At 42.2% G+C, this 26,062-nt stretch overlaps 1 protein-coding gene across 3 annotated transcripts in view; it reads left to right on the top strand.

Annotated features, from left to right (window-relative positions):
• The window catches only part of MYLK (myosin light chain kinase), a 108,021-nt gene that overhangs the window by 20,437 nt on the left and 61,522 nt on the right, over window positions 1-26,062 (top strand). For 2 of the 3 annotated variants that reach the window (XM_010150943.1, XM_010150942.1), the window contains exon 1: window positions 15,218-16,208. In XM_010150943.1, the coding sequence (XP_010149245.1) occupies window positions 15,611-16,208 (598 nt within the window). In that variant the 5' untranslated portion in view covers window positions 15,218-15,610. Of the gene's footprint in view, window positions 1-4,997; window positions 5,136-5,807; window positions 6,006-7,205; window positions 7,453-14,878; window positions 14,960-15,217; window positions 16,209-26,062 lie in introns of those variants that run through there. The other variant, XM_010150941.1, reaches the window with a different exon arrangement.

The raw sequence follows: 26,062 nt of genomic DNA, 5'->3' as shown, positions 1-26,062 counted from the left end.
GTATATAAGGTACCCTTTAAATGCTTTGCTTACTATTTCTGGTCTCCCAGGCTGTGTTTCCCACTGAGTTGTGCATCTTATTACTTGCTGTTTCCCAACATTCATGCATAATAAAGCTCGAGGAAAGACAAACCACATAGGAACCACATAAGAGGGATCGCTGTGGTGGACTTCTGAATCTATCGCCCTGTGCAGTGCCTTATCAAAAGCCTGTTGAAAGGACAGAGAGACCACTGCTCACCAGAGAATCCCCCAGCTGAGCTTATTTATTATGGCAGACCACAGCTCTCTGCAAAAACTGCTGAACTTCTTGAGCTCATAATTGTATAAGAGCCTGTGAGTATACAGTGCTCTGTAAGCAGCCTTTGAGAAAATTAGAGTGTCTTCTGCATTATCTTGCCTGATTTGACTTGCACAACACCAACAGCTGTGGTTACAGACTGTGGCAGCTTTATAAGCTAACTGTAAAATAAACTAGTTCATGGTCTGTCAACAAGTTACTGAAATGTACCAGTGTTTTATCAAGCCCACCCTTTGTAGTGCTTCCTAATGTTCCTCGGGAATTGCTGTGACACGATCCACCTAAGGGCAGCTCACTGCAGCAGCAGATGTTGATTGGGAAGGGAAGAAGAGGGAGAAAATTAACAGCCTAGGGTAACGTTTTTTTAGTCACTATGGCAGTACTGCTGTGTGACAACTCTTAATTTCCTTCCTTTCGTTCTGAGAGGTAAACCTACTCCTGATGGAAGGTAATACGAAGAAAGAGTGGTAGGGGAGATGTTAAATGGCTATAGCTGATTAGAGCGCATTAACACAATAGGAAGAGATCGGATCTCTGTTTCACGTCCAGTTGATTAAGCCTGAGGATGTGCAGATATTTAACGAAGTCATGCCCTTATGCTAATGTCAGACAAACTTTTCCTTAGGTTCCAGATTCCCTTCTGGTGCCACGTCTGCCATGTTTTTGTTGTCCGTAGTTTTGGCAGCTGAAATACCCTGCAGTGTTACTAAAGAGGTTGTTTCAGCCAGAAGCAGAGTGACTTGCAGAGTCTGAGCTTGGAGCTGTACCTGTGCCGCCTTCTTTCTCCTCCTTCCCCCTGCTTTGTGCTCTGAAGCCAGCTGTCGTGCAGAGCATATGAATTTTGAACCTGAGCAGATTTCATGTAATGAAAGGGGCTTTGGATGAAACAGGGAAAGAAAGTCCTAATACTGGCCTGTCATTGCTTATTTGTGCCCTGCTTTTCTTATCTCCTTGCCCTCCCTTTTCCCGGTGCAAGTTGCCTTTTTTGTTACCGATGTATAAGACTGGCTAGCACCTAGCTGTGCCTGGAGAATGTGAACTTCTATCGTTGCTACACTTTGTGAAGCTGTCATTTTGCAAACAGTGCCTGTTTTTGGTTTTTGGTTGTTTTTTTTTTTTTTAATGTATGGTTTTCCTTCTACTACTTTCCTGGCAAAATAATTAGCCAAGCATTTTTCCAAAGGAAGTATCTTTTCGCCATTAATGGGAACAGCAGTTATGTGCTTAAGCGTGAATGAGCAGTGTCCCTTCTTTTCCCAAGTGCCCTCCAAAATCAAATTGGCTGCTGCTTTTCCAAACAAGAGGTTTGTAAAGGCTAAAATTGAAAAGGCCCTTAGATGTATTAAAATAAGCTGTGAAAATGTACAGAGCTGCTATCTTCTGGTAGAATTGTGACATGTTAAAGCCTCCCATCAGAGAAGCACCGAGTCACTACACGGTGCTATGTAATAAATAAACAACTAAAAGCATTTAAAACGTATTTTTCATACTTGCCATCCTAATTTTCTGTTTAAGCACAGAACTGGTCTTTGTACAGGAGATCAGCATAAACCTTATGTGGTGCTTAAATTCAGTGTAAATACTGTTTTTAAGATTTGTGTGATGGTGAGGCAGATTCTGGCCCCTTTCGTTTACATTTGACAGCTTCACTTACCAATAGTGAGCACTGATCAGTAACAACGGCAAGTTGATCGTCCTTTAATCCTGCATGCCTTTCAGGGATAGAGGCCTGCATCCCCAGTAAATCTCAGTGTCACTCGTATCAGTAGGTCTCTTCGCCAGCGCAGGGTACATCTGCCTGAGATAACTTCAGGAACTGAAGCCTAACCTTTTGTAATCTTGTTGGGTTTGTGGTTCATGTATTTACCGTGAATGATTTCCTGGCTTCCTTTTAATGTTTACGCAGCTCTGTGAAAGAAGATGGTTTTTATTCCAGTACATGAAACTTTCATTTCTGCAGCACATATTTAGGAGGAGTTAGCATTGCTGAAAAAACCCTTTTGGGATTTTGCTCTATTACTTCTCTAGTTGCTCACCCATTTTTTTTAATAAGCTGAGGATGTTACACTATTGCCTTCCTTAATTACAGAATTCACTTATTTAGGCTATGTGGAACAGGCACATCAGTCTATAAAGCAAAGAGCCAGTTGTGAGGGATGTGGAGTGCTAGTACTTAACACTGTACCAGGGCTCTGCTGGAGGCAGCTTGGTCTGGTCTGCAAGATTCGCTGTTACAGTTAATTTTGTTTCCTGGTCACTGTTAACTCTCTGGTGGGAGCTGTTTCAGCTCTCTTTCCCCCCCCCCCCCCCCCCCCCTCTCCTTCCCCCCCTACTTCTTTCCTGTCTTATTACTTTGTTTCTCCTTTTCCTCCTTCCTTCTTATTATTTTCCTCCTTTCCTCCTTATATGAATTTCTGTTTCTCCTCCCAGGTGTCTCTGAGGTACAAAGGGATTTACTGCAAGGCATTAGAGTAGTGAAGGACTGTGTGCTGATATTGCTTGGTCCAGCAGTTGTTTGCAGCAGTTTCCCTGAGTAAACAGCACAAAATATAGGAATATGGTGAACCACAGCAGTTTATTACTGTAGATGGGTTCAACCCAATTTCATGGCTGTTGCTATACAGCATCTGTCACTCACAAGCAGGTGCTACAGGAAGCCCTAAAATGGATCATTCACCCTGATTGTTAAACAGACATTTCAGGGTAGTCCATAACGCTGAGCTGAGTGGGTCTCAGTCAGGTCCTATATTTCCATTCTCACATGCATCAATGTCTCACTGCTCAGTGCCAAGAAGAAACCTATGACACAAGCCAGCAAGTCAAGATTTTGGCTAGAAAAAGCTTTACTAGAGAAGAGGGACAACTTCCTCTGCAGGCAGCTTCCAAATTTACATTGAGCTCAAATAACCCTGAGACAAGCTGAACTTTTTGCCTCCAGGAGGTTCAGTGGACTTGCTCACTGAGGTGCTTTCAGCTTTCCTAATCGCAATCCTTTTATAAATAGTGGGTTTTTTTTACCAATCTGGCACTTGTGTTGCTGTAATACTATTGATCCTGATAAACCTTTTGAAATTTTTGAAGGTAGGAATAAGCAAAATTAAGCTGTTTTCATGTATGGACTTTGAAAGTAGGGTTGGCATTTTGAAGTCTAGACGTAAGAGGTCTGAACTCAAGCTAAATAAAACAAGAAGTGTATCCAAGTGACCAATAAATATTTATGAATTCTTACATTTGGTCATGATCACTACTTTGGCCTCAGAAATATTTTTAGAAGACTCAGGTTTTTAGAGCAGAACTATCTTTCCTGGTCTAGTGTACTGTATAGGTCCCAGTTAAATGATCTTGCTTCATAGCCCCTGAGTCAACAGTGTGCCCTCGCAGCCAAAAAGGCCGGTGGCATCCTGGGATCCACTAAGAAGAGCGTGGCCAGCAGGTTATCCTCCCCCTCTACTCTGTGCTGGGGAGGCCTCACCTGGAGTGCTGTGGCTCCTCAGTTCACAAAGGACAAGGAAGTACTGGAAAGGGTTCAGCACAGGGCCACTAAGATGATGAAGGGCCTGGAGCACCTTCCCAGCTGAGAGAGCTGGGTCTGTTTAGCTTGGAGAAGAGGAGGCTCAGGGGGATCTTATCAATGCTTATCAATATCTAAAGGGTGGGTGTCAGGAGGGTGGGGCCAGGCTCTTCTCAGTGGAGTGCAGGGCATAAACTGGAAAACAGAAGGTTCAACCTGAACCTGAGGAAACATTTCTTCACTGTGAGGGTGACAGATCTCTGGAAGAGGCTCCCAGGGAGGTGTTGTGGAGTCTCCTTCCCTGGAGACTTTCAAAAGCTGCCTGGACTTGTTCCCGTGTGATCTACTCTAGGTGATCCTGCGCTGGCAGGGGGGTTGGACCAGATGATCTTTAGAGGTCACTTCCAACCCCTACCACTCTGTGAATCTGAGACGGAGGAGACCACTGGGGATACTGGAAATTATGTGTCTATCACAGCTACGTGTTTGGGTTTTTTTTTTTTAAAGAGTTATTAAGTTAACTCCAGAGCTCATAATTTGATTGCACAGCCACACACACACACACAAAAGAGCCCTAATCCAACAGTTTGTTTTGTGATATATATTGATAACCTCAGGTTTCAATCTTTCCCATCATCAACCAGTTTGCTAAGTGTAATAGAAGAGAGGAGTACGGCGAACTCAAGCCCATTTCATATTGACCATCTAACAATCTAAACGATTTGTAATTTCACAGAGTTGTGAATCCCATATTCTTGTGAGTTTACATTTTTAACTCATCAGTCATGAGAACAGCTACTTGTAAGATACCTTAAGATATTTACATGAACTTAGCAGTGATTAAAAGCATTGAATTGTTGGTTACACATTGTTGGGGGTTTGTATTGCACTGGAGCATGTGTATTTGGAGAAAATGAGTGTACATTTCTGAGTGATACTCTACAATATCTGTTAACAATGATTTAAGAGGATCCCTGGAGGAAGGACAGCTCCATTCCTGTTTCTTGCCTTTCTGCTTGGTCTACTGGCAAGACAAAACAGCTATACTGGGTGGTTTCAGTGATTTTTTTGCTTTCTGAGAGCTGAAACTAGCAGACTTGAAACCACTTTGAACCTAAGGTCAGTTAAAATTTGTCATGAAAATTCCACTAAGAGATCCCTTTTGTTCTCCTCTTGACTTCACAGAAAAGAAGAGCAGCAAGAAGGTGGAAAGTGCACAGGCTGTCAAGTTAAACAAGACTTTTGCACCCATTTTCCTTAAAGGCCTGACTGACCTCAAAGTAATGGACGGAAGTCAAGTGATAATGACTGTGGAGGTATCAGGTGTGTAGCTATAGAACAGTGTTACTTAAAAAATTTAAGGCCTGCTGCAAAGTATGGGCTTTTTCCAGTGTTCTTTTCTTCTAGCGGGTGTCTTTGTATTTGGAAATAATATTTAAAGGAACCAATTTTTTTAAAAGTACAAGCTAGCTTTGTCTAATCTGATCTTCGAGATGTATGAACATTGTCCAGTGTTAATGTGTTCAGACTTGAATAAGTGTTGCTTTATTGGAATAATAATAATAATAATCAGTTTATTATTGGGTCCTGCTCTTGAACTAAATGAAGTCTCAGCGAACTTGTAATAACTTTTGTTGTGAACCAGACAGGACTGAATTCCTGTCAGCTGTTAGTGCCACAAAAAAGAGTAGTCCTGGTAGGAATTTTGGTCATAGAAACTCTTGCTAACCACCTCCGTGGGATCTAGAGCTCATTCTCTCTCTCTGTTGTATATGGGCTCACCTTATCCATTTGTATTTTAGCTGTAATAAGACAGACTTAGAACTATTCCACATTACACAGCACTGACAGAGTTAATGAAATTCCTGAGTGTTTTGAAGATGAAATTGCAGAATCAGGTGGAAGAAAACAACCAACCTCATTCATTTTCTTGATCGATACATCGGAGGGGTTTTTTGAGCGTGTCTCTGATTTTTGTTGTTTCCTATTTTTCAGCTAACCCACCTCCTGAAATTATCTGGCTGCACAATGGGAAAGAAATCCAGGAGACAGAAGATTTCCACTTTGAGAAGAAAGGCAATGAGTACAGTCTGTACATCCAGGAAGTATTTCCTGAAGACACAGGCAAATACACCTGTGAAGCCTGGAATGAATTAGGAGAAACTCAAACCCAGGCTACACTGACAGTACAAGGTATGAAGTTCTTCTCCACCTTAGGAAATGTTAAAAGGAAATAACTACTGTGCTGGAGGAGTGTCTGTTTTAAGTACGAGTGTTTATAAGGTCTGTTGTGAAGGATGCTAGGAGTTCTCAGACTCTGCATCTGATTTAAAAAGGATATTGAGCAGAAGCAACTTTAAAAAAATCCTTTCACTCCGGAACATTATGTTACTATTTCAACAATGCATTCCTGAGCCCTACTCCTAGGGACAGTGCAAAACTTCAGCTGAGTGCAGCTTCAGGCTATAACTGTAAGGCTTACTTAGCTATGGATTTCATGTAAACCATTTAATGATGTTTTTCTTGCTAATTAAAGCCCAGAGTATTTGGAAAAGCTGTCTAGGAGCCAGGTATCCTGGCTTTATTATTAGCATTGTAGTGGTAGCAGGTGAAGAATACGTAATTTCTGCAATTTGAGAACTAACTGCAAAAAATTTGTTTACGAATCTCTACATATGATGCAAATCCCACAACGAACACTAAAGTACCTACAAACTTCCTGTGATTGGGCATTCGCTACCTTTGTGACCGGGGACTTTGTCTAATCTTACTGTATGCCAACGTTTTCCCATGGTCATTACCGAGCATTATTAGAAATCAATGGGAGACATTTATCATTTTTAATGTAAAGGATCTTAATCCCAGGATTTCTGAGAGCTGTGCTTCCAGGGGTGAGCCTGTAGCCTGTTGTCAGTCTGTTCTGAATTTAGACCTTCCTCTAGTCTCCAAGCTCCCCAGAGATCTGGCCTCAGGGTCACTCTTCTTAGATTAAATGCAATTTTATGCAATTGTTACTGATGATTTGTTACATGAGCTCTCAACTGCACAGCAGTCACAGTACCGTCACTTGCCCTTAAAGCTATTCCTACCCATATTCTCTAAGGACAAATCTTCAAGATTCCTTTTAGGGCAGCTTTAAAGTCCTTTTGTTTTGCTCTTAATATCAGCGTGTATAGAGGCAGTAAAGTGCCAAGTAAATGATTAATTTTAGTAACAACAAATGTTACTTTCAAAGTTGAAGTCTGCCTTATTTTCAGATTAAAAACTTATACCTCGTGTGTCCAAAATAGCTTTGCTTGTCTCTGATTGCTTTCCCTGAAATAAGTTAGCTTATTAGTTACATTCAAGCGTGGCATTTTCTCCTGATTTATAAACTGTGTTTGTAAACTACAGAACCTCAGGATGGTATTCAGCCCTGGTTCATTAGCAAACCGAGATCAGTGACAGCAGCTCCTGGGCAAAATGTCCTTATATCCTGTGCCATTGCTGGAGATCCTTTCCCCACTGTTCACTGGTTTAAAGATGGGCAAGAAATAATGCCAGGAACAGCATGTGAAATCCTGCAAAATGAAGACATCTTCACACTGATCTTGAGGAATGTGCAGTCTCGTCATGCAGGGCAATATGAAATTCAGCTCAGGTATGTGTGCCATAAAAGGAGCTTGTTCCCTTGGAACAACGAGTAATATTGTTATTGCAGCCTTCCAGTACCTGAGGGGGGCCTACAAGGAAGCTGGGGAGGGGTGGGGGGGATGACACACTTTTCACAAGGGCCTGTAGTGACAGGACAAGGGGTAATGGGTTTAAATTGAAAGTGGGGAGGTTTAGATTAGATATCGGGAAGAAGTTCTTCCCGGAGAGGGTGATGAGGCACTGGCACAGGGTGCCCAGAGAAGCTGTGGATGCCCCATCCCTGGAAGTGTTCGAGGCCAGGCTGGATGAGGTTTGGAGCAACCTGGTCTAGTGGAAGGTGTCCCTGCGCATGGCAGGGGGGGTGGAACTAGATGGTCTTTAAGGCCCCTTGCAACCCAAACTGTGCTATGATTCTATGATTTTCCTTGAAGTTGAAATTCCCACATGAAAAAGACAAGAACTCCCTCCCATTCACACAAAAGAGCAGGGTACTAAAGGAACTAAATATTTCTGAGGAATGAAAAGAACTAATAAAACTCAAAGAGGAAGGAGGAAACACAAGAGTCAGAAAGAAGGACAAAACCAAAATTTTTGTTTTGGCAGCGGTATGGGAAGCAGTTTGGATTTCTAGCAAGGGAAACCACAATCAATGTCCTGATTTTGGAGATATTGTTTACCATGTTTGGTATCTCCCTAGATATTTGGAAGGATGCTTGCTTTCCATGAGAACAACCTGACAGGGAAGGGCCATTCCACAAGATTATGATCTATATCTTTTAAGAGGAGGAAGTGTTTCCTGGCCATGTTTGAAATGTCGGAATTTTATATGGAAGCGGGAGTCTCTTTTTTCGGATGTGTCTTTGAAATGAGGCACCCTGATGCCCTGAAATTCATGTCATTCCTGTTTTGAATGAGCTGGTTGGTTTGGTTTTGGGTTTTTTTTCCTGGTGAAAGAACTGACCTTTAAATGAAGAATCAGATTTGCTGGTTCTTACTTTGTAGAAAGTGACACAGCATTTTCCACCTCTGCTGGTGAAGATTGGGCATAATTCCCTATCCCCCACGTGGTTATAGAAAACTTAGTGTGCAAGTTTAAACTGATGTCAACATTCTATGCTGTTTACTGTGCATAGGTGTTTTGCCTTACTTGGGCTGGTATTTGTGACGAATGTTTGATATGCCACTGTGTAGATGGCTAGTCCTGAGCTGTGTTTTCATAGACTATCACAGGCAGCCACTAACTAGCATTTCGTCCTTAAAATCAGACCAGTTACTCACTTTTCACTATGCTTTAGAAAATCATAGCTGTTGTATGTCAAGATTTCCTATAATGAAGTTTTTCTACTCTTAATTTCAAGTCTTATTACTAACATATATGTAGGTAGAGCCATATTCATCCATCACTGAGGACATTTGTCAAAGTGGAAGCCTGGCAATATCATGCCTCCAGAACATTACAGAATGTACACTCAGAAAAGAAATTATTTCAGAAAATTACCAGAGAGGAACAACTTTTTGGGAGGTGGGAAGAAGTAAAGTTGTAGCTAGAAAACAAGACAGCAATTTACATGCTGATTTCTGTTATTCCCTAATCCTTTTACTGGAGAAGTAGCTGGGGATCCCACAAAGATCAGTGCATTCTTACTGGCTTTTTCTAACCCTTGATGCGCAAAGCTATGTTGCAGTTAGAGCAAGGGGAATGCTGATACCTCTTTTTACCCTGCTGTCATGTGTAAGATTTCACTTATTGTTCAGGGAACAGAAAGCCATACACTTTTAGGCAGTTGCTTATACAGTATGAACAACAGAGAAGTAACTGCCTCAGGAATATCCAAGGAGCCAAATATCAGTTGTGTGCTTCAGGTTTGCAGTAGAGTAAAATAATTTTCAGCAACAAATCATCTTGACTAAATAGCTTTTGAACTGCCTGCATTTGTCTTGAATACTTGATTGAGAATTGTTTATACGTTCAGGAACAGTCTTAACAGTACCTGAGAGGAGGAGAGCTGCATTTAGTGTCTTTCTCTCAAAAACTCCTACAAAGTCCATTAAAAATATGGAATAACTGAGAAACCACAGGGCAATTCACTGAAGGGTTTATGGAGAAGTTGACAGTGGGCTATTTTTAAACATGATCATTTTCTTTTCAAATAAAGTGTGCAGTTCCTTTTCATGTATTAATTTTAGAAGGCTGTTGCATAGCTGCTTTTAGGGAGTCATTCCTTCTCCAATTCCCTTAATTTAGTCTGGGCATGGTTTCTTACCAGTGTTAATTATTTTCCAATTTTCTTCTCCATTCTTAAGCTCTAAATTCTGTCCTAATACCTCCACAATTCTCCTTTTGTGTTGGCTGCTCACAAATTAAAACTCTGGTCTTAAAAATTTGGGTTTCACAAAAGTTGTGTTTGTCTCTTCCTAGTTCTTTCTCCTTTCATCGGAGGGAGCTGACAAGGGTGTGTAGCCCAGTGTGATGTATCAATGATTGCTGGTTGGCTTTCTGTCATTCCCTCCCCCAGCATCATTTAGGATGTGTTTCCTTCGCCTTTTACTCTACAGCAGACTAAGTCTGAGTTTTAAGAGGGTAGTCATTGTAAACTCTCCTGGTCCCTGTTTTAAACACAGACTTCTGATTCCTCTACACTTGCATTCTTCATTTTAATTGTCCTAATAATGTTCTACTGAGCCTGTTATTGCTCAGGCCTCAAAGGATGGTGTTGCGTAAATACAAAGAGAACAACAGATTCACCCACTACTGTGGCTCATCTATGGAAATTTTACATTTTGCAGCCTGCAAAATGCCAGACCTTGCAGTTGAGGGATAAGAAATCAGTCAGAGTCTCTGTGAAACTATTGTGATTGATATGGGGGAAATAACAATCCTTTTTGTGACTCAGAAAACCACAGACATCTTTTTCTCCCTCTGTCCTTTGCATCCTTCCAGTGATGCAAGCACTGGTATCCTTTTTATCCCAGTATGACCCTCCCATGTTCTTTCTGTCAGTGTTCACATCGTAAATGAAGAGGTCCAATGCTCCCAACTTCTTTGCTTACACTACACTGGACTGTGTTTGTTCAGCAAAACCTTTAGCTTTGTAACTGCACAGTCAACATAAGAGACCTTGGAAATCCTCCTGCAGATCACTAAAGAAATCATCTGCTTTGTTAACCTTTGTCTTTTCAGACACTGAGTATTCCTTTTCTTTCCTACTCCATCTTCCATAGAAATTTGGTTAGTGTTGATTGATGCTATTTAGAGATTTTGATAATTGGATTAAAATCAGAGGTAAATATTCATCTTATAAATCAGTGGTATGCCAAATACTCTACAATTTGGGTTATATAAAGGCAGTTGTAAGTTTACGTTTCATTACACCAATGTTCTGTGTTTCTGTAAAATACAGTTTGCACACCTTGTTTTCTGCAATCGACACAATGTCTACTTTTAGGAAAGAAACCCATGACCCTTTCCTGTTCCATTGTCCCACTCAGTGCTGTAGAATGCAAATAAAGTATTGGCTTTTCAGGTATAAAAAGCTTTTGGCCAAATCCTCAAGAGAGGTAACTCAGCTCATTCTCTTTGAAGCCAGTAGAGTTGCTCTGCTTTATGTCAGCTGAAGCTGTGATCCAGTAGATTAGTTGTTTTCTTTGGGATTAAAGCTTTATGGCGTCTGGACTTTCTCTCCATTTAACTACCTCACAGAAGAGCTGCAAAACCTCGTTCTGAGGCTTTGCAGTTACCTGGACTGAGCACCAGTTAACAGCTAGGGATCAACTTCTTTACCCTTTTCAGTTCATTCTTAAAAACGTGTAATTTACTCTGTAATACTTGTTTCACACTTGAGAAGCCAGTAGGAATTTTTGGGGTGTCCCCACTCTGTAATTAACAGTGCTTTTCTTCTTCCTCCAAAGAGTGCTTCCTAGGGACGTGCAGACAATAAGTCTCATCTAAGGTTCAGTGAAAATATTTGGGTGGCTTCTGCCAAGAAACTACTATTTCAAGATATTTTGAACATAAAAGCCATTCCAGGGAAAACTGATCCCACAATAGGACAGAGAGCTATTTTTAAAATTGCTTCAGGCTTTGCAGCTGGGGATTTATTTGTTTTTGGTGTGTGTGTGGGGGTTATTATTATTCCTTAACATTTTAAAGATAAGTCCTGTGCATGAGCATTCGATCCTGCAAAAGTCATAAATTCAAGGTACTTCTTTACACCCTACCTACTAAGCATAGTTTTTAATCCATGTCTATAATTATTCCACAATAACAGAGCCACCAAGATCTGTCTTTGTCCAGGGTTTTGTTGATAAAATGCCAACACGGAGGACCTCAAGTGGCAGAATTAATAGCGTTATTGCCATGATTCAAAACAGAAGAGACATGAAAAACTTAAAGTACGGCTTGTGTACTGCAAAGCTCTATTTTTTTCTACCTGCCCCGATGTACCTTGCCTTGCCTAGATTCTGAAATTGTGTAATTGTAAAAATATTTACAAAGTTTCCAGAATTATTCTTGATTGAATTTAGCATCTAAACCATCCAGTTCTTAATTTTTCTTGACTTGTTTCTCTTTCTCTATCTTGTGATCTCCAGGGTGGGTCAGTGTTATTAACTTCACCTTTTTAGACTCTGCAACTGAATTCAGAAGGCAAAAATATGTTCTCCCTGCTCCTAAAATCAGTAACAAAACTCACTTCAATTTCACTGGGAGCAGGACTTGCACTGAAAAGGCTACAGGGGTATGATGAATCAGACACAGACTCAAAGTTTGTATCCAGTGGTCTAGTTTTCAGCCATTCACTTGAATCAGAAATCATAATTAAGATCAAAAATCTACCTTGTGAATAATTTTTCCATCTCAGTACTTCTCTGTCCTCCTGTTGCTGTACTTTGTAAGTGCTTCCCAAGGTTTCAAAAATAGAAAGAACAAAATGCTCTCTTACTTTCTTACCCCCTCCTTTATTTTCCAAACCCTGTGAAAAATGGCTTAGTTTAGAGAGGTTTACCCTGCCTTCCTTATTTGCTTTCTTGCATATGTGAAGAATTTGTAGAGGGAAAGATGCATTGCAGAAATGGGTCCTGTAGAAATGCCATTATTCTTCACAGTGGTCAGTACCACATTCAATATCCCTGGATCCGTCTCCTGGGAGAGTGCTGTCTCTGCTACTTTAGCCTCTCTCAGTGGTGACACAATTCTTGTGGGCAAATATTTTTGCCATTCAGTCATGACAGAAGCTGAGCAGTGGTGCCTCCCAATTTGATGTATGCTGTAAATTGTCTATACTTCAGCTTGCATGGCTTCTCCTACTTTGTCAGCTTTGGATTGGTTTGAAGTCCTAAGGGAAGAGTAATTGAGCTCTAGGAGGCTTACAGGAGGGATCTTAGGGTAAACCAACAGCCTGCTAACAGCCCTGTAGCACTGGTGAATGAGAAAGTACTTGAGCAGAATCAGGGTGAGCCTGGTTTTTGTAAAAGCTTCTGGGAAGCAGGAAAAAATTTCCTGGGTTTCGAGAGTGGTGAAAGGGACCAGTTTGAAACGTGCTCTTTGAAGACAACAGGTTTTCAGCAACGTTGGTACCCTGCCATGGTTTGATGCCAATCGGTGTGTTGGGAGGATGTGATAGGAGCAATTCTTTCTATTCATCTTCCCATTTGTCTTTCCTTCTCTTTATTTCTCTTGCTCCCAAATGGATGTCTCATGTAAGAGGAAGTAAGAATGGCAGGTCTCCACTGCAGGACTGAGTTACACACTCTCTGCATTGACCTGGGTCTTCTCCTGCCATTTGGGCAGTTTCTGTTTGGTACTCAGATGGTCTCTAGTCTTTTGTATTGAAGGAAACTAGCCTTGTGGCTTTCGGTGCTGTCCTTAAGGACTGCCTTCAGTAACTTCCTAGTTTGCGTATTCTGACTTGTTGGATAAAAGTGTTGAAAATGCTTCTATGACTTCTTGTAATTAATGGTCTTAAGGTCAGATAAGATGTATTCCTACCAGAAGGTCCTTTACTTTGCAATCCAGCTACTTTGGTCAACCCCACCAATTTCTTCTTGATGTTAAAGGCTTGGTTTTCGTATCAGCTGATCTGCTGATTCATTTTCTAAAGCAACAGAAAGTAAGGGAAATCCATCTGCAAAGGTGATGGCACTGCTTTCTATTGCAAAGACATAACTTAGTGCTGCATCTGTGTTAATGGTCTGCTCTCCTGTGTGACTTCATTGCAAGTTGCAAACGGGTGAAATGATAGTTTATTCGCCCAAACAGAACCGTATCCTATTTAAAAACCAGGCCAGACAATATGTTTATGGCAAGCTAACAGAAAGGCGCTCCTGAGTCTGTGTTTTGAACTTTAGGGCAAAGTGGCCTCCAAGGTGCTCTTATCTAGCAAGTCTTTTGAAAGGAGAACACAGCTGGGAAAACCTGCCTCTCTTTCCTTCCCCCACCTCCCTTATCCACATGTGTTTTGTTCATGTCCAGGAAATGTTTTCAGTAGCAAAAATTATTTTTGTTTGAAAAAGAAAAATCATCCAGGAGTTTGTAGCTTATTTACAAGCTTGTACTTAAACTGTGAAGGATAAAAGTGTTTTCACTAATAAAGACCGCTTTCTAGTCCTTAATCAGTTCAAATCTGTGTTTTTTAATGGCAGTTCAGGGGGTGGCCGTGGCTCCAGTTACACAACTGCTGTCCTCGGGGAGTTAAATTTTGCTTTTGGCATCTCCGGTGTTAAGTGGAGAAGAGCTGTTTGGGGCTTGAAGAATGATATATATCTGTGTGAGGGAGGGAGCAGCGGGGCGGGGGGGAGCACTTTAAATGAATTCTTTAATGGGAGCCCTTTCCAGAAGGCATCCGTGGTATTCCTCTGCAAAAGGAAGAATAAGTACTCAGCACCATATATGGTGACACTTTTATGTTTTTTAATATAAACATGCACAGGCTGGAGCAATCCATGTAGATGGGTTTTGCTGATTGGTTGGGCCTGGGAGGAGGGAAGGAAATGAGACCCTGCTTTTAATATCTTAACATTAGAAAACTTAAGAGCTTGGATTTGAATAAATAAACAGTAGGCAGAGTTGGAAAGATTTTCAACTTTGCAAAAAAGCCCCTTCCTCTGCCTTGATTTTTCCAGCTTTTGTATTTGTTTTCCTTTAGCTTATTTGTTTGCAGCTGTTTCATTCTGTAGATTGCTTTGATTTTTGTTCAGGGAGTATGTTTTCCCAGTGTAGACAGCAAACAGATCAGTAAAAGCTATTTGAGATAGTTTGGCTCCACATAGAGGGGGACCAAATCCACTCAGTTAACCACCACAGTGCCAGGCAAAGGAAAGGGGGATGCCACGCTGGTTTGAGCTGCTTCAGTGCAACACACAATCACTTAGCTCAGTCAAGTCACAGTTTTGGAGGGAGAAACCTCTGCTTTTCTGATTTCACTTAAATATTGCAGGAACCAAGTTGGAGAATGCAGCTGCCAGGTGTCTCTGATGCTGCGGGAGAGTTCAGCTTCCAGAACAGAAATGCTCAGAGAGTGAGTATTTTTCCCAGGGACTTGCATGGGTGGGTTCTATTTTTTGCTCCGTTAATTCCCTGCCCTTACAGACCCAGGCTGGCTGCTGTTCAACCTAATCCCCAAATGTGACCCAACAAATTGTTTTCATCATACAGGCTAAGCACATCGTACCAAGCCAGAGTAGAGGAGATCTTTTTTGTTTGTGCCCTTATATGGCTCCTGAAGTCATCATTGATGCAATAAACTAATGGAGTGTGCTCCTCTAATCAACCTCCTCTTCTATAAACACATTTTGTTCCTGCTCCGAGATTGTTCCCTGACATTTTTAAACCAGCCCCTTTCCTGGCTCTCTCTTTCTTTTCTTTTTCGGATCATAGTGGGAGGGAATCAGCCAGCTCTGGGGAGCGAAGAGATGGTGGAGATCATGGTAAACTAACATTTGGTAGAACAAGTGGCTTCAAAAAGAGCAGCAGTGAAACCAGGGCGGCTGAGGAGGAACAGGAAGACGTCCGAGGTGTGCTGAAGAGGCGAGTGGAAACTCGGGAACATACGGAGGAGAGCCTGAGGCAGCAGGAAGCTGAGCAACTTGATTTCCGTGACATTTTAGGCAAGAAAGTCAGCACCAAAAGTTTTTCTGAGGAGGAACTGAAAGAAATCCCAGCCGAGCAAATGGACTTCCGAGCAAACCTGCAGCGGCAGGTCAAACCCAAGACCTTGTCAGAGGAGGAAAGGAAAGTTCATGCTCCTCAGCAGGTGGACTTCCGCTCTGTGCTGGCCAAGAAAGGCACCCCAAAAGCCCCACTGCCAGAGAAGGTGCCCCCTCCTAAACCAGCTATTACAGACTTCAGATCTGTGCTGGGCTCAAAGAAGAAGCCACCTGCAGAGAATGGCAGTGCTAGCACCCCAGCACCAAATGCCCGCACCAATACCGAAGCCCAGAACGCGACCCCCAATTCTCAAGCCCCCGTTGCCAAAGTAGCAGTGAAAAAAGAAGAGAAGAACGACAGAAACTGTGAGCATGGGTGCACAGTGGTGGATGGCGGAATAATTGGGAAAAAAGCTGAAAACAAAGCAACACCCAGCAAACCACCAGCCAGCAAAGGAACGGCACCCTCCTTTACAGAGAAGCTTCAGGATGCTCAAGTAGTAGATGGTGAAAAATTGGTGTTACAATGTCGGATTTCCTCTGATCCCCCTGCAGCTGTCACCTGGACTCTGGACAGCAAAGCCATCAAATCATCCAAGTCCATTGTCATCTCCCAAGAAGGTAAATTAATTGAATTACAAGCCAGCTGGATGGCACACTGCTATATCCGGCTCTTGATTAACATTTAGTTCATTAAAGGTAACGCAATACTTTATTCAAGTCCTGTGCCAGTAACTGTTTCCAGATGCAACTTTCTTGTTATTTCGGTGGAGTACACAAGGAACAGTATTGTTTGACATTTCTTGCAGATTCTCCTTTAACAGCCTGCAGATGTAATTTTTATAAAGTTGAACTTCTTGCATTTTTAAACGCTGTTTACATTGCTAATGCTGTTTAAGGAGCTGGTACATGATGTTTATTTAAGCTGAACTTCAAGGATTTAGAACATTGAAAACAGAATATTATTATTGCTGGTTTACAAATTCTAATTTAATTCTTCTGTATGTTTAATATTTTAGGCGTTTTATTGCAATAAGAAACACGAAGAGGGGTTGTGGTACAGAATGAAATTACTGCAACTTTAAGTTACATAGTGAAGATCAGAGCTGAGAATTGATTTCCAATGTATTTAATGCCTGCCCCACCACACGTGCTTCTGTTGCCTTTACAGACTCTGAAATATTTGAGCCCCACTGTCTGATGACTTTTAACTAATTTCAAAACAGTAGAGTTTGGTAAAAGTCCTCTGAGAGAACACTTACTCTTGTCAAATTGAGTGATTGCCTTATATTCCACATTCTGGATAATGAAACCCTACTAAGCTGGCTTTGAGTAAAAGTTGTTACTGCATCTAGACAAAATGTATTGTCCTTGGGAAAAAATAGGGAGGATAACTGATAATACAAAATAACTTCTTTACTTCATATTTGTTGCATAAGACACTGAGGGAACAGTATGGAGAAAGACACTGTCCTGCACGATGTAGTAAGAAGGTTCCTGTTCACACTAAGAATTACAGTTTGACACAGGGGTCTGGGCTCTTCACCGTGAATCTTTCTTCATCTAATCCAGACTATTTTCAGTGTTATTGAATGAGAACCAATTGAATACACACAGTGGTCCACCCTGAGTGAATCCTTGTGTGGTGTTTCAAGCACTGAAACCTGAGGACTCCTTTAAAGTGGATGCCGTCAGGAATAACTTTGCCTTCAGACAGGGTAGGGGAAAAAAAGAAAAGGCACCTGAATACTACACTGAGGGGGTAGCAAAGGAAGTAGGTGGAGAGAGAGAAATGGCAGCAGGTGTCTGAAGTAGCATAGAAGTTTTATTTATGAGGACATGATCAATTTTGCCAGAGGGGAGTGTATAGAATAGGACTATATTGACTGGTGGAAATGCCATCCCTGTAAAAAGGGCTGACAGGATCAGTAAGGTGGGAGACTGCAATTTAATGAGCCTTACACTGGAAGCAAGATTTAAAGGGTTTTCTTGGAGTTGCTCAGAGCGAAAAGAAATTATACATCTCAAAGTTTCATGTCTTTTATCTTCTCTGTATCACAGCTTCTGAGATAGGGTGGAGCCTCATAAAGTCCCAGAGTGTTGTGGTGCTGCAGAAAGCTGTTTTCTTGACTGAAATAATTCAAGTAATTGCCTGTTACAATCCCACATCTCATATGCACTTTATAAAATGGTCCTGTGAGCTGAAAACCCAGTGTAGTTGTGTTCACAGTGTAGTGATCCTCATGTACAGAAATGCTCCGCCACCTGCCTGAGCAGGGCGTGTGACTTACCCCACCCAGTCCATCTGGGCTAGGTGGCACTCCTGGTCATAACACCCCAGAGCTGGCATTTTGTGGGGATGTCACACTTCGGCAGTGCTTTCCATTGAGGAAAGGAATGGAGGTCAGCACTGGATAAGGAATCCAGAATCCAGGGTTTCAGGGCAGCTTCTTGCAGGGAGTGAAGAAACTCTCATGTTTGAGTAGTTCCATTACCATCATGCTTGGGTAGTCAGGATTAACAGTACTCCAAAGTCATGCTTTCTCCTGCACATATCTGCAGAGGATCTTAGAAAGAAGTATTGCACCGGGAAGTTAATGCTACAGTTTTCTCCTTTAATGGACAGAATGGAATGAGGATTAGAACTCTTGTTTTTAAACCTTATGACACATCCTCTGACACACTGAGGGGATGCATAGCATGATGGTCAATTTAGGTTTTTGCCTGACAGTACCTGCTGGTTTTGGCACTTGGAGAACAATGTTTTGCTGCTCCCCCACTGTGAGATGCTTTCATGCCAACTGTTAAGTAATTAACTAGGTATGCATGATACTAACTTTAAATAAGTTGCAGTTTTCTTAGAGATTGATGTTTCTCTCATCCTCTACTTGGGAACACATAAATAGTTCAAGGAACCAAGGAAGGGGAAGGAATAATTAGAGCTACAGACTAGAATGGAGAAATAACAAATTCAGGATATGTATCAGGACATAGTGTTCAGTGGAGCAACTGTACGGATTAGTCTCACAGCACGTGTTTGGAGCAGCTTTAGACATAGAGAGCAACAATGAAACCGGATGCACTACTCAGCAGCCCACTGCCAAAATCCCAGATTCCCTCTTTCGCCCCAAATGCTGAAAAGGCAGTTTCATCACACCCGCCCGCAGGTGTCTTGTCCTTCCGCAGCAGTGCCTTTGGCCAACCTTGGAGCAATGTTTAATGGGCTCTGGAGATAATCCCCTAGAGTCATCCTGAGCTGAAAGAAGGTTGAGTCTGTGGGGAAGGAGAGGAATTCAGAGCAAATGGACCTAAGCTCACATTAATGGGCTTAGATCTTGCAAAGCCATTTTTTATTTCTTTGGTATGACCTTGCTCCTCTTGTGTTCCGCCATGCAATGCACCATGGAAGTGGATAGACTGGGTCTGTTCTTAGCTATTTGAGACTTACCTATCTGCTGCTTCATCATACTACAAGCCCATCTTAGTATGGGCCACTGACTCACAAACTTTTCAATGTAATGAACACATGAACCTGCAGAATGCCATGTATTTGTCTTTCGGAAATTAAATTAACCCTCTCTGTCATTGCCAGAAAGCAAAACCAGGGAGCAGTTCGCTGATCTCCTTGTGCCAAAGACATTGTGGAGATAAACACATAAAGTCTGGTTTCAGGAGTATGCCCACCTGATAAAAGAAGTGACATATTTGGCCAGGAAGGGCAGACTTAAAAGTATACTTGTGTGCAGCAAGTTCGCAGGACAGACTCCCTGAAAGTAACTTTCCTTGGCATATTTGTACTAGCTAATAGCAAGGCCCTTTACCTGTTAGGAACAACTCTTCCCTGTGTTTGGAGAGGCTAACACTGCATTACCTGTCCGAAGTAGTTGAGCCGTTAGCATGCCAGAGAAGGAGGGGTGTTAATCCCACTTCTGTACCATCAGAGAAACCCCCGTTCGAGCACCAGGATCAGAATAATCACTGACTGGTAAGGTGTTTGGTGAGGTCTAAGGCCTTCATCTACAGGCATATCTATGCAGTGTTTGTGCTGTACTCTAGTACTTCATCGAGGGTTTCCAATGCATTCCGTTATTCCAGGGTTCAGTTTACGTTAGCCGTCAGAAGGCAGACTGAGCAGCATTACACTGTCACAGTCACAACATATCAATCTCATTCCTGCCATTTTACATTTCAGCTATTAATGCTGTTTTGTTTCCCTTTCAAATCTTGAACATCAGTACTTGTTTCTCCATTTCTTTTAATAATCCACCAGATATTATTCTTTCAGTTGATTGGCATGAGTAATTTGTTGCTCAAAGAATCATTTTTCTGACAAAGTGAGCTCTTAAACCATTTTTCTTTTATGAACATGTCTGACCTGCTAGGAGTTTATTAATGGTTTGATTTTATATTTTTCTTCTTTTAAACACTTGTCAGAGTGTGGTTATCTACATTCCTGGGATAGATATTGATGTTTTCCTTGCCTCTGAATTCTCAAAATAAATGGTGGCTGTAACAAACAAACAAAAGAGGGTGCTCATAAATTAGAGCATTATGCACTTAGACGGGCAGGTTAGATGGTGTTCGGCTAAGAGGCAGTCGATTTTAATGTAAGAGTGTTCTTTGAACTTACAGGGGGCTTTTTGTTTGGAAAACCAGTTTTTAAGAGGGCTCTCGCGGACATGGCACCGGAGTTAGACATATAAGGACTGAGTGGAAGCAGCTTCCTCAGGCAGTGAACTCTTCAGAGCAGGAACCATTTTGGTTTGCATTTGTATAGGACTTGGCAGAGCTGTGCCCTGTGCCAGTGTCCTGCTCTGTGACTCACTCCTGGACAGAAAACCAGCATAGGGAATTTTTGCACGGTTACAAAAGCTGTTCTGGAAGATGACAGTGAAAGGGGTTTGGCAGCTGGCACCCTTACAGACTGGAGAATTGAGATGCACAGTGAATATAAGTCAAAAGTGGCAAACTTGCTGTTTTTAACATCACCTTGCTCTGCTTTCTTTGGCTAGAATTAGTACCGTGTGACTATATAGATTGAAGAGGAATTAATGTAGGCTTAGGTAGCAGTGATGGTGTGGCTTAGAAAATGCCCAGAGTTTGTACTGGTTTGTGTAAGACAGAATTTTTTTTTTTTCTTCTTGAGTGTCTTGGCAGCATAGAGTTGGTAATCTTGTTAGCAATAATGCCTTAACAACTTTCTTGTGACTTAACATAACTCCCAAATCTTCCTAACGGTTGTGCAAGCCTGTGTCTGTCAGTCTAACTAGGATTTGCCATGACTTTTTGGATTTTTTTAATGAACTTTGAGCAGGGGTTTGGTGTGCAATTAACACAACTCTCTGTACAGCTGAAAGTAGATGGATTCTGCAGCTTAAAGTTTAAGGCTAGCGAGATACCTGAGCATCAGTTCTGCCACATGCCACACAACTTCCCTCTGTACTGCTGTTTTTGCCTGTATCCTTCTTCCAGAAATGCACGTAGTGTGGGTTTACATGTAGCAAAATAGAGATATTTGCTTTAATCACTGGTAATTTATTGTGATGTGTAATTATTCTTATAGGTGTTCTGTTTTTAAATCAGGAAACAAAGCAGTGTCTTAGTTCTAATTTGAATTTTTCTGGTCTCTTCTTCCATAGACTTGGTCCCTTTCTCTGCTGAGCTAAAGAGCCCATCTTTGCTTGACAGAATGGCTTTGACACTCTAATCAGGATACCTCTCTCTTTTTTTCTGAAACTTGACAAGTCAAGCTCTTACTAACTTTCTCTCCATAATACTCTTTATCCAGCCCTTGAAGGCATGGCATTGTTTGGTTTTTCTTTTTAACACCTCCCCTTCAGCTGCTGTTTGTTGATTTATTATCCTATTTAGAAAATAGGCAGCAGAACCGTATGTGGGTGTCAGTTATCAGTGGGATGGAGGTCCCCTTCCTATTGCTGTGCTTACTGGAGGTCCCTGGGGCCCTTTCTACCTCACAACAGTGAAACTTGTGTTTGTTACTTGTCTACTAAAACTTTAAACCTTCTGAAAGGACAGCATCCCTCGCTGTCCATGGATGCTTGTCATTTCACTATCTCAAGCCACGTTTTCTTTGAGTGAATAGGATTCAGCTTAATTGTTTATAAGGACTGCCCTGTCTTATCTCTCTGTCTTTTTTCTGTAAGTTTCTCAGCATTAATTTATGAATACTTCTACGTCACAGATTAAAATATTGGATAACTTTGGTCCTAGTCTGATCACGGAGGAAATCCACTGTCAGCTTTTTCATGAGATCTTTATTTTAGCAGCTTTAACTCTCCCTAATATGAATGTCATTCATGTAGTAATACAGCGTTAATTGCAAGCAGAATAATGTGAGATTACACAAATATTTCAGTAAGTGGTAAGAAAATTACCTTTACACAGATTCATTTGCCAGTGAAACGTGTAATCTCATGAATAAGGAAGTAGGTTTCCTGCATTGTTCTCCTTAAAACTCTCTCAATTAGCCAAAATTAAATTTGACAGCTTTTCTTCTCTGAAATTCATGTTTTTTCACTGCTTTGCCTGTTGTCATTGTAACTGTAGTCAATATTTTCCAGGTCAACCCACTTGCCATTTTTAAACATGACTCTGCCACTAGCACATATTTTCACTTTCCCGGACAATTTGTGATTTATTAGAAAATTAACAGCAGTGAGCCAATGAGTTCCATAACAAATTTGTTATGGCTCCTAGGCAGAATTTCTTACTGCCTAGTATTTATTAATATTGCTTACATATGCCATAGTACTTCTTTATCCCGTGGGATACAGATGAGAAAGAAAGACTTCAGTCTGCATCATGGATAGGAGTCAGGAGGTTGGCAGCTGAATGCCAGTGCAGGGAATTAGACTCAAGAGCTGGTTTTTTGTTGGTTTGTGTATTTGTTTTATATCTGAAGTTGACTTTCTGCGGAGCTTCATGGAAAGAATGCAGAAGGCTAGAGATATTTTAGACTGCCTTGCACTATTTTTGAGTAAGTCAGAAAAGCCTTTAATAGCTCAGAATGCAAGGGAAAGGCTTTGTGTATCTGAACCAGAGCCTCCAGTAAACTCTCAGCTTCTGTGGCTGTTAAGGTCTTTTCTGGAGCTGCACCAGTTCTGATGTCTAAGTGGAAGATCCCAGTAGTCATGTTTACTCCAGTCCTGCCCTTTGTGACAGTGTTTGAAAGACTGTCTGTGGGCTGGTTCCTAAAAACAAAAAGTAGAGGGATGGGGGGGGGGACACGACACACAAAGCTGATATAAAATTCTTTGCGTTGACTGGGATCTGTGAAGTGCCAAGATTCAGAATACCCAACCCATCTGGGCTTTCTTGCAGTTATGCGAAAATAAGCTTGTTTCAGGTCATAAAGGGCTTTTGCAGAGGAAATACCAAATACTTCGTTAAAGACATTTGGCCGTCTAGCCCCGGGAATTGACTGTAGCTCTAGATCACAGAACATAGGCCTATTAGGGAGTTTCCTGTCCTTATGAAATCTTATCAAGTTGGCCTGTTTGGGGGCTTTTTTTCCTGGTTTTCAAAGAAAATTATGTTTCTACAGCCATGTGCTCTCTCAGCTTCCCCTTACACTCCTGACCCAGCCTAGCTAACACTTTTTTGAACCATTGGCCAGTTTTGCAGTATGTCCTAGTCATCCACAGTTTCATGAAAACTGTGGCTAAATAAGTGGCTAAATAAGGGAGAATGGCCCAAATTGTCTCATTTCCCCTTCACTCCTCCACTGAGGGCAGAATTCCACCATTGCATCTGGTGGTAGCAACAAGCCAGCAATCCCCATACACTTTGTGCTGTTCCAGTGTAGTTGCTGGGGAGTAGGAAGAAGGGAGGGAAATAGGATACAGATAGTGTGGCCAGCAGGTCGAGGGAGGTGATTCTCCCCCTCTGCTCTGCTCTTGTGAGACCCCACCTGGAGTGCTGCATCCAGCTGTGGAACCCTCAACATCAGAAGGATACAGACCGGTTGGAGCGAGTCCAGAGGAGGCCACGAAGATGCTCAGAGGGCTGGAGCACCTCTGCTATGGGGACAGGCTGAGAGAGTTGGGCTTGTTCAGCCTGGAGAAGAGAAGGCTCCGGGGAGACCTTATTGCAGCCTTGCAGTACCTGAGGGGGGCCTACAAGGAAGCTGGGGAGGGGTGGGGGGGATGACACACTTTTTACAAGGGCCTGTAGTGACAGGACAAGGGGTAATGGGTTTAAATTGAAAGTGGGGAGGTTTAGATTAGATATTGGGAAGAAGTTCTTCATGGAGAGGGTGGTGAGGCACTGGCACAGGTTGCCCAGAGAAGCTGTGGATGCCCCATTCCTGGAAGTGTTCAAGGCCAGGCTGGATGAGGCTTTGAGCAACCTGGTCTAGTGGACGGTGTCCCTGCCCATGGCAGGGGGTTTGGAACTAGATGGTCTTTAAGGGCCCTTCCCACCCAAACCATTCTGTGATTCTATGATCATTGCTACAGGGGCGTGGGAGTCAGGAGAAAACGAACAGATTTCCTTTATCCTCCTTCTCACAAATAACTTCATTAAAATTCAACACACATATTCTTTTGGAGTGAGTAAGACTGACATTATTTCATGAGGATGCTGTGTCCAGTGGAATAAGCCAAATGCAGCTTCTACCAGCCCCGTGCCATGCAGCCTGGGCAGGGCTAGATTCTAAAAGCAAAACTAACCGAGCACTGGATGCATGGGGCAAGTCAAGGATGGTCATGAGGAAACCATAGGATTTGCTTCTAGATTTTAGTATGTTTGGGGAATCGTTTACGGTGGGTGTGGGTTGTTTCTGTTTCTATATGCCCCATGTGGAAGTGTTTCTCATAAGGAGTTAATTTATATTGCTGCATGGTGCTGTCTGGACAGCACAGCAACAGCACGACTGGTGAGGAATGTCCCTGTGTGACATGAGCCTTCAGTGAGCTGATGAGCACGCAGGGGAAGAACGGCTTTTGAGCAGGTGGAAAACTCCAGCAAAAATTAAGTGTTGCTTTGTTCCAGTCCCTTTGCAGTCCAGTTATCCTTACAAGCTAGACTGCACCCCTGCAGTGAGGTGGCCAGAGTGCTCCTTCATGTACATGTGCCCTTGCTCCATAGCTTACACTCTTTTGCAATAGCATTTTTAGGTTCTAATGTGTGATCTTTTCTAATCATGTGTTATAGATTTTTGCAAATCTTAGACTGGATGTTGTCTTTGGCTTGCTCTCCCGTTGTCTCTTTAAACAGCAGAGACATGTGAATTTATATTTGCTAGATGCCTGCAGGAATCCTTTTCTAGTGTCCTTCCTCCCATTGGAATGGAACTGCAGCTCGTGACATTTTTGGCTCAGCCTGACTCGTGGAGATGAGCCGCCTCAGGGAAGGCACGTGGCTTTTCTTTTCACCCTGTGGTTGGCTGAGCACAACACATGTGAGTGAGGGGTCAGTTCTCTTCTGAGAGAGCTTTAATGTTGTCCTTTTTTCTGAGGGGGAAAATTGTCATTATTTCCAACTTCTTGATTTTGTGGAGGACGAGGAGTTGGGAAAAAATAATTTTCTTCTAACCCTTGTGTATATCATCTGGCAAACCGAATGTGTTGGGAACCTCTTGAATGTTTTTTATAACATTTGTCTTGAATAATAACATCCAGTTTTACAATGAGGGAAAATCTAAATGCCAGAAGCATAATTGTCATGTCACAACTGAGGTCTAGTCTCCAAGGGGAGCCAGTAAACTCTCAAAGTTCTGCTGATAGAGGGTTGTTCTTTTCAAGGACCTTTTTAGGGCCTTTCCAAGGACCAGTGTCACCTATGCCTGTGCCATCTGCGCCATCACAAAGGATACATTCGATGGGGAGCCTGCGGTCAGGCACCCTCCAAGGCAGAAGGCAGCCTCCAGTTATCATGGAGAGAAAGCTGGCAAACAGCAAGAGATCCTGGGAAATTCCCTTATCTCTCAGGACACAGGGGAAATATCTAAAAAAGGTCATTTCCCAATCTTGCCATAAATTAGGAAAGACTCTGAGAAAGGTAAATGAAGGAAGTGGGGATGGTATTACTGTGGCAGAAAAAGGAGGGTGGAGGCAATCTAGACGAGCCAACAGCAACGGGTGGAAGTGCACAATGTCTCAGGCTGTGTTCAAGGGACAGGCCAGGCTTTCTAGTGAGGAAGGAGAGAGTAATCCCAAACTTCGTGCTCACTTAAGGGGGGATATTTGAAAGGGGAAAGTCTGGTGTGTTTTAATTGGGATTCTCCCTGGGGAGCAAAATGTTCCAAGCAATACAAATGAGTGTAAGGGATTAGACAAACCACAGTTCTCCTTCCTCATCCCCCAACTACAGCTGGGATCCCCCAACAGAAGCTGGGAACAGCTTCTGGTTTTGTTCACAGAGTTTTATTTTTTAAGAGGAAATGTATTTCCCTTGGGTCATACCAAGCTTCCCTTGGTAACTACAGTGCTTATATCACATCCTGTTTCTGCAAA

This window comes from Eurypyga helias, unplaced genomic scaffold (genome assembly GCF_000690775.1).
Source record: "Eurypyga helias isolate BGI_N326 unplaced genomic scaffold, ASM69077v1 scaffold864, whole genome shotgun sequence".
NCBI classification, from domain to species: domain Eukaryota; kingdom Metazoa; phylum Chordata; class Aves; order Eurypygiformes; family Eurypygidae; genus Eurypyga; species Eurypyga helias.
Note: the sequence above shows the minus strand (reverse complement) of the source record. Positions and strands in the feature narration are given on the sequence as shown.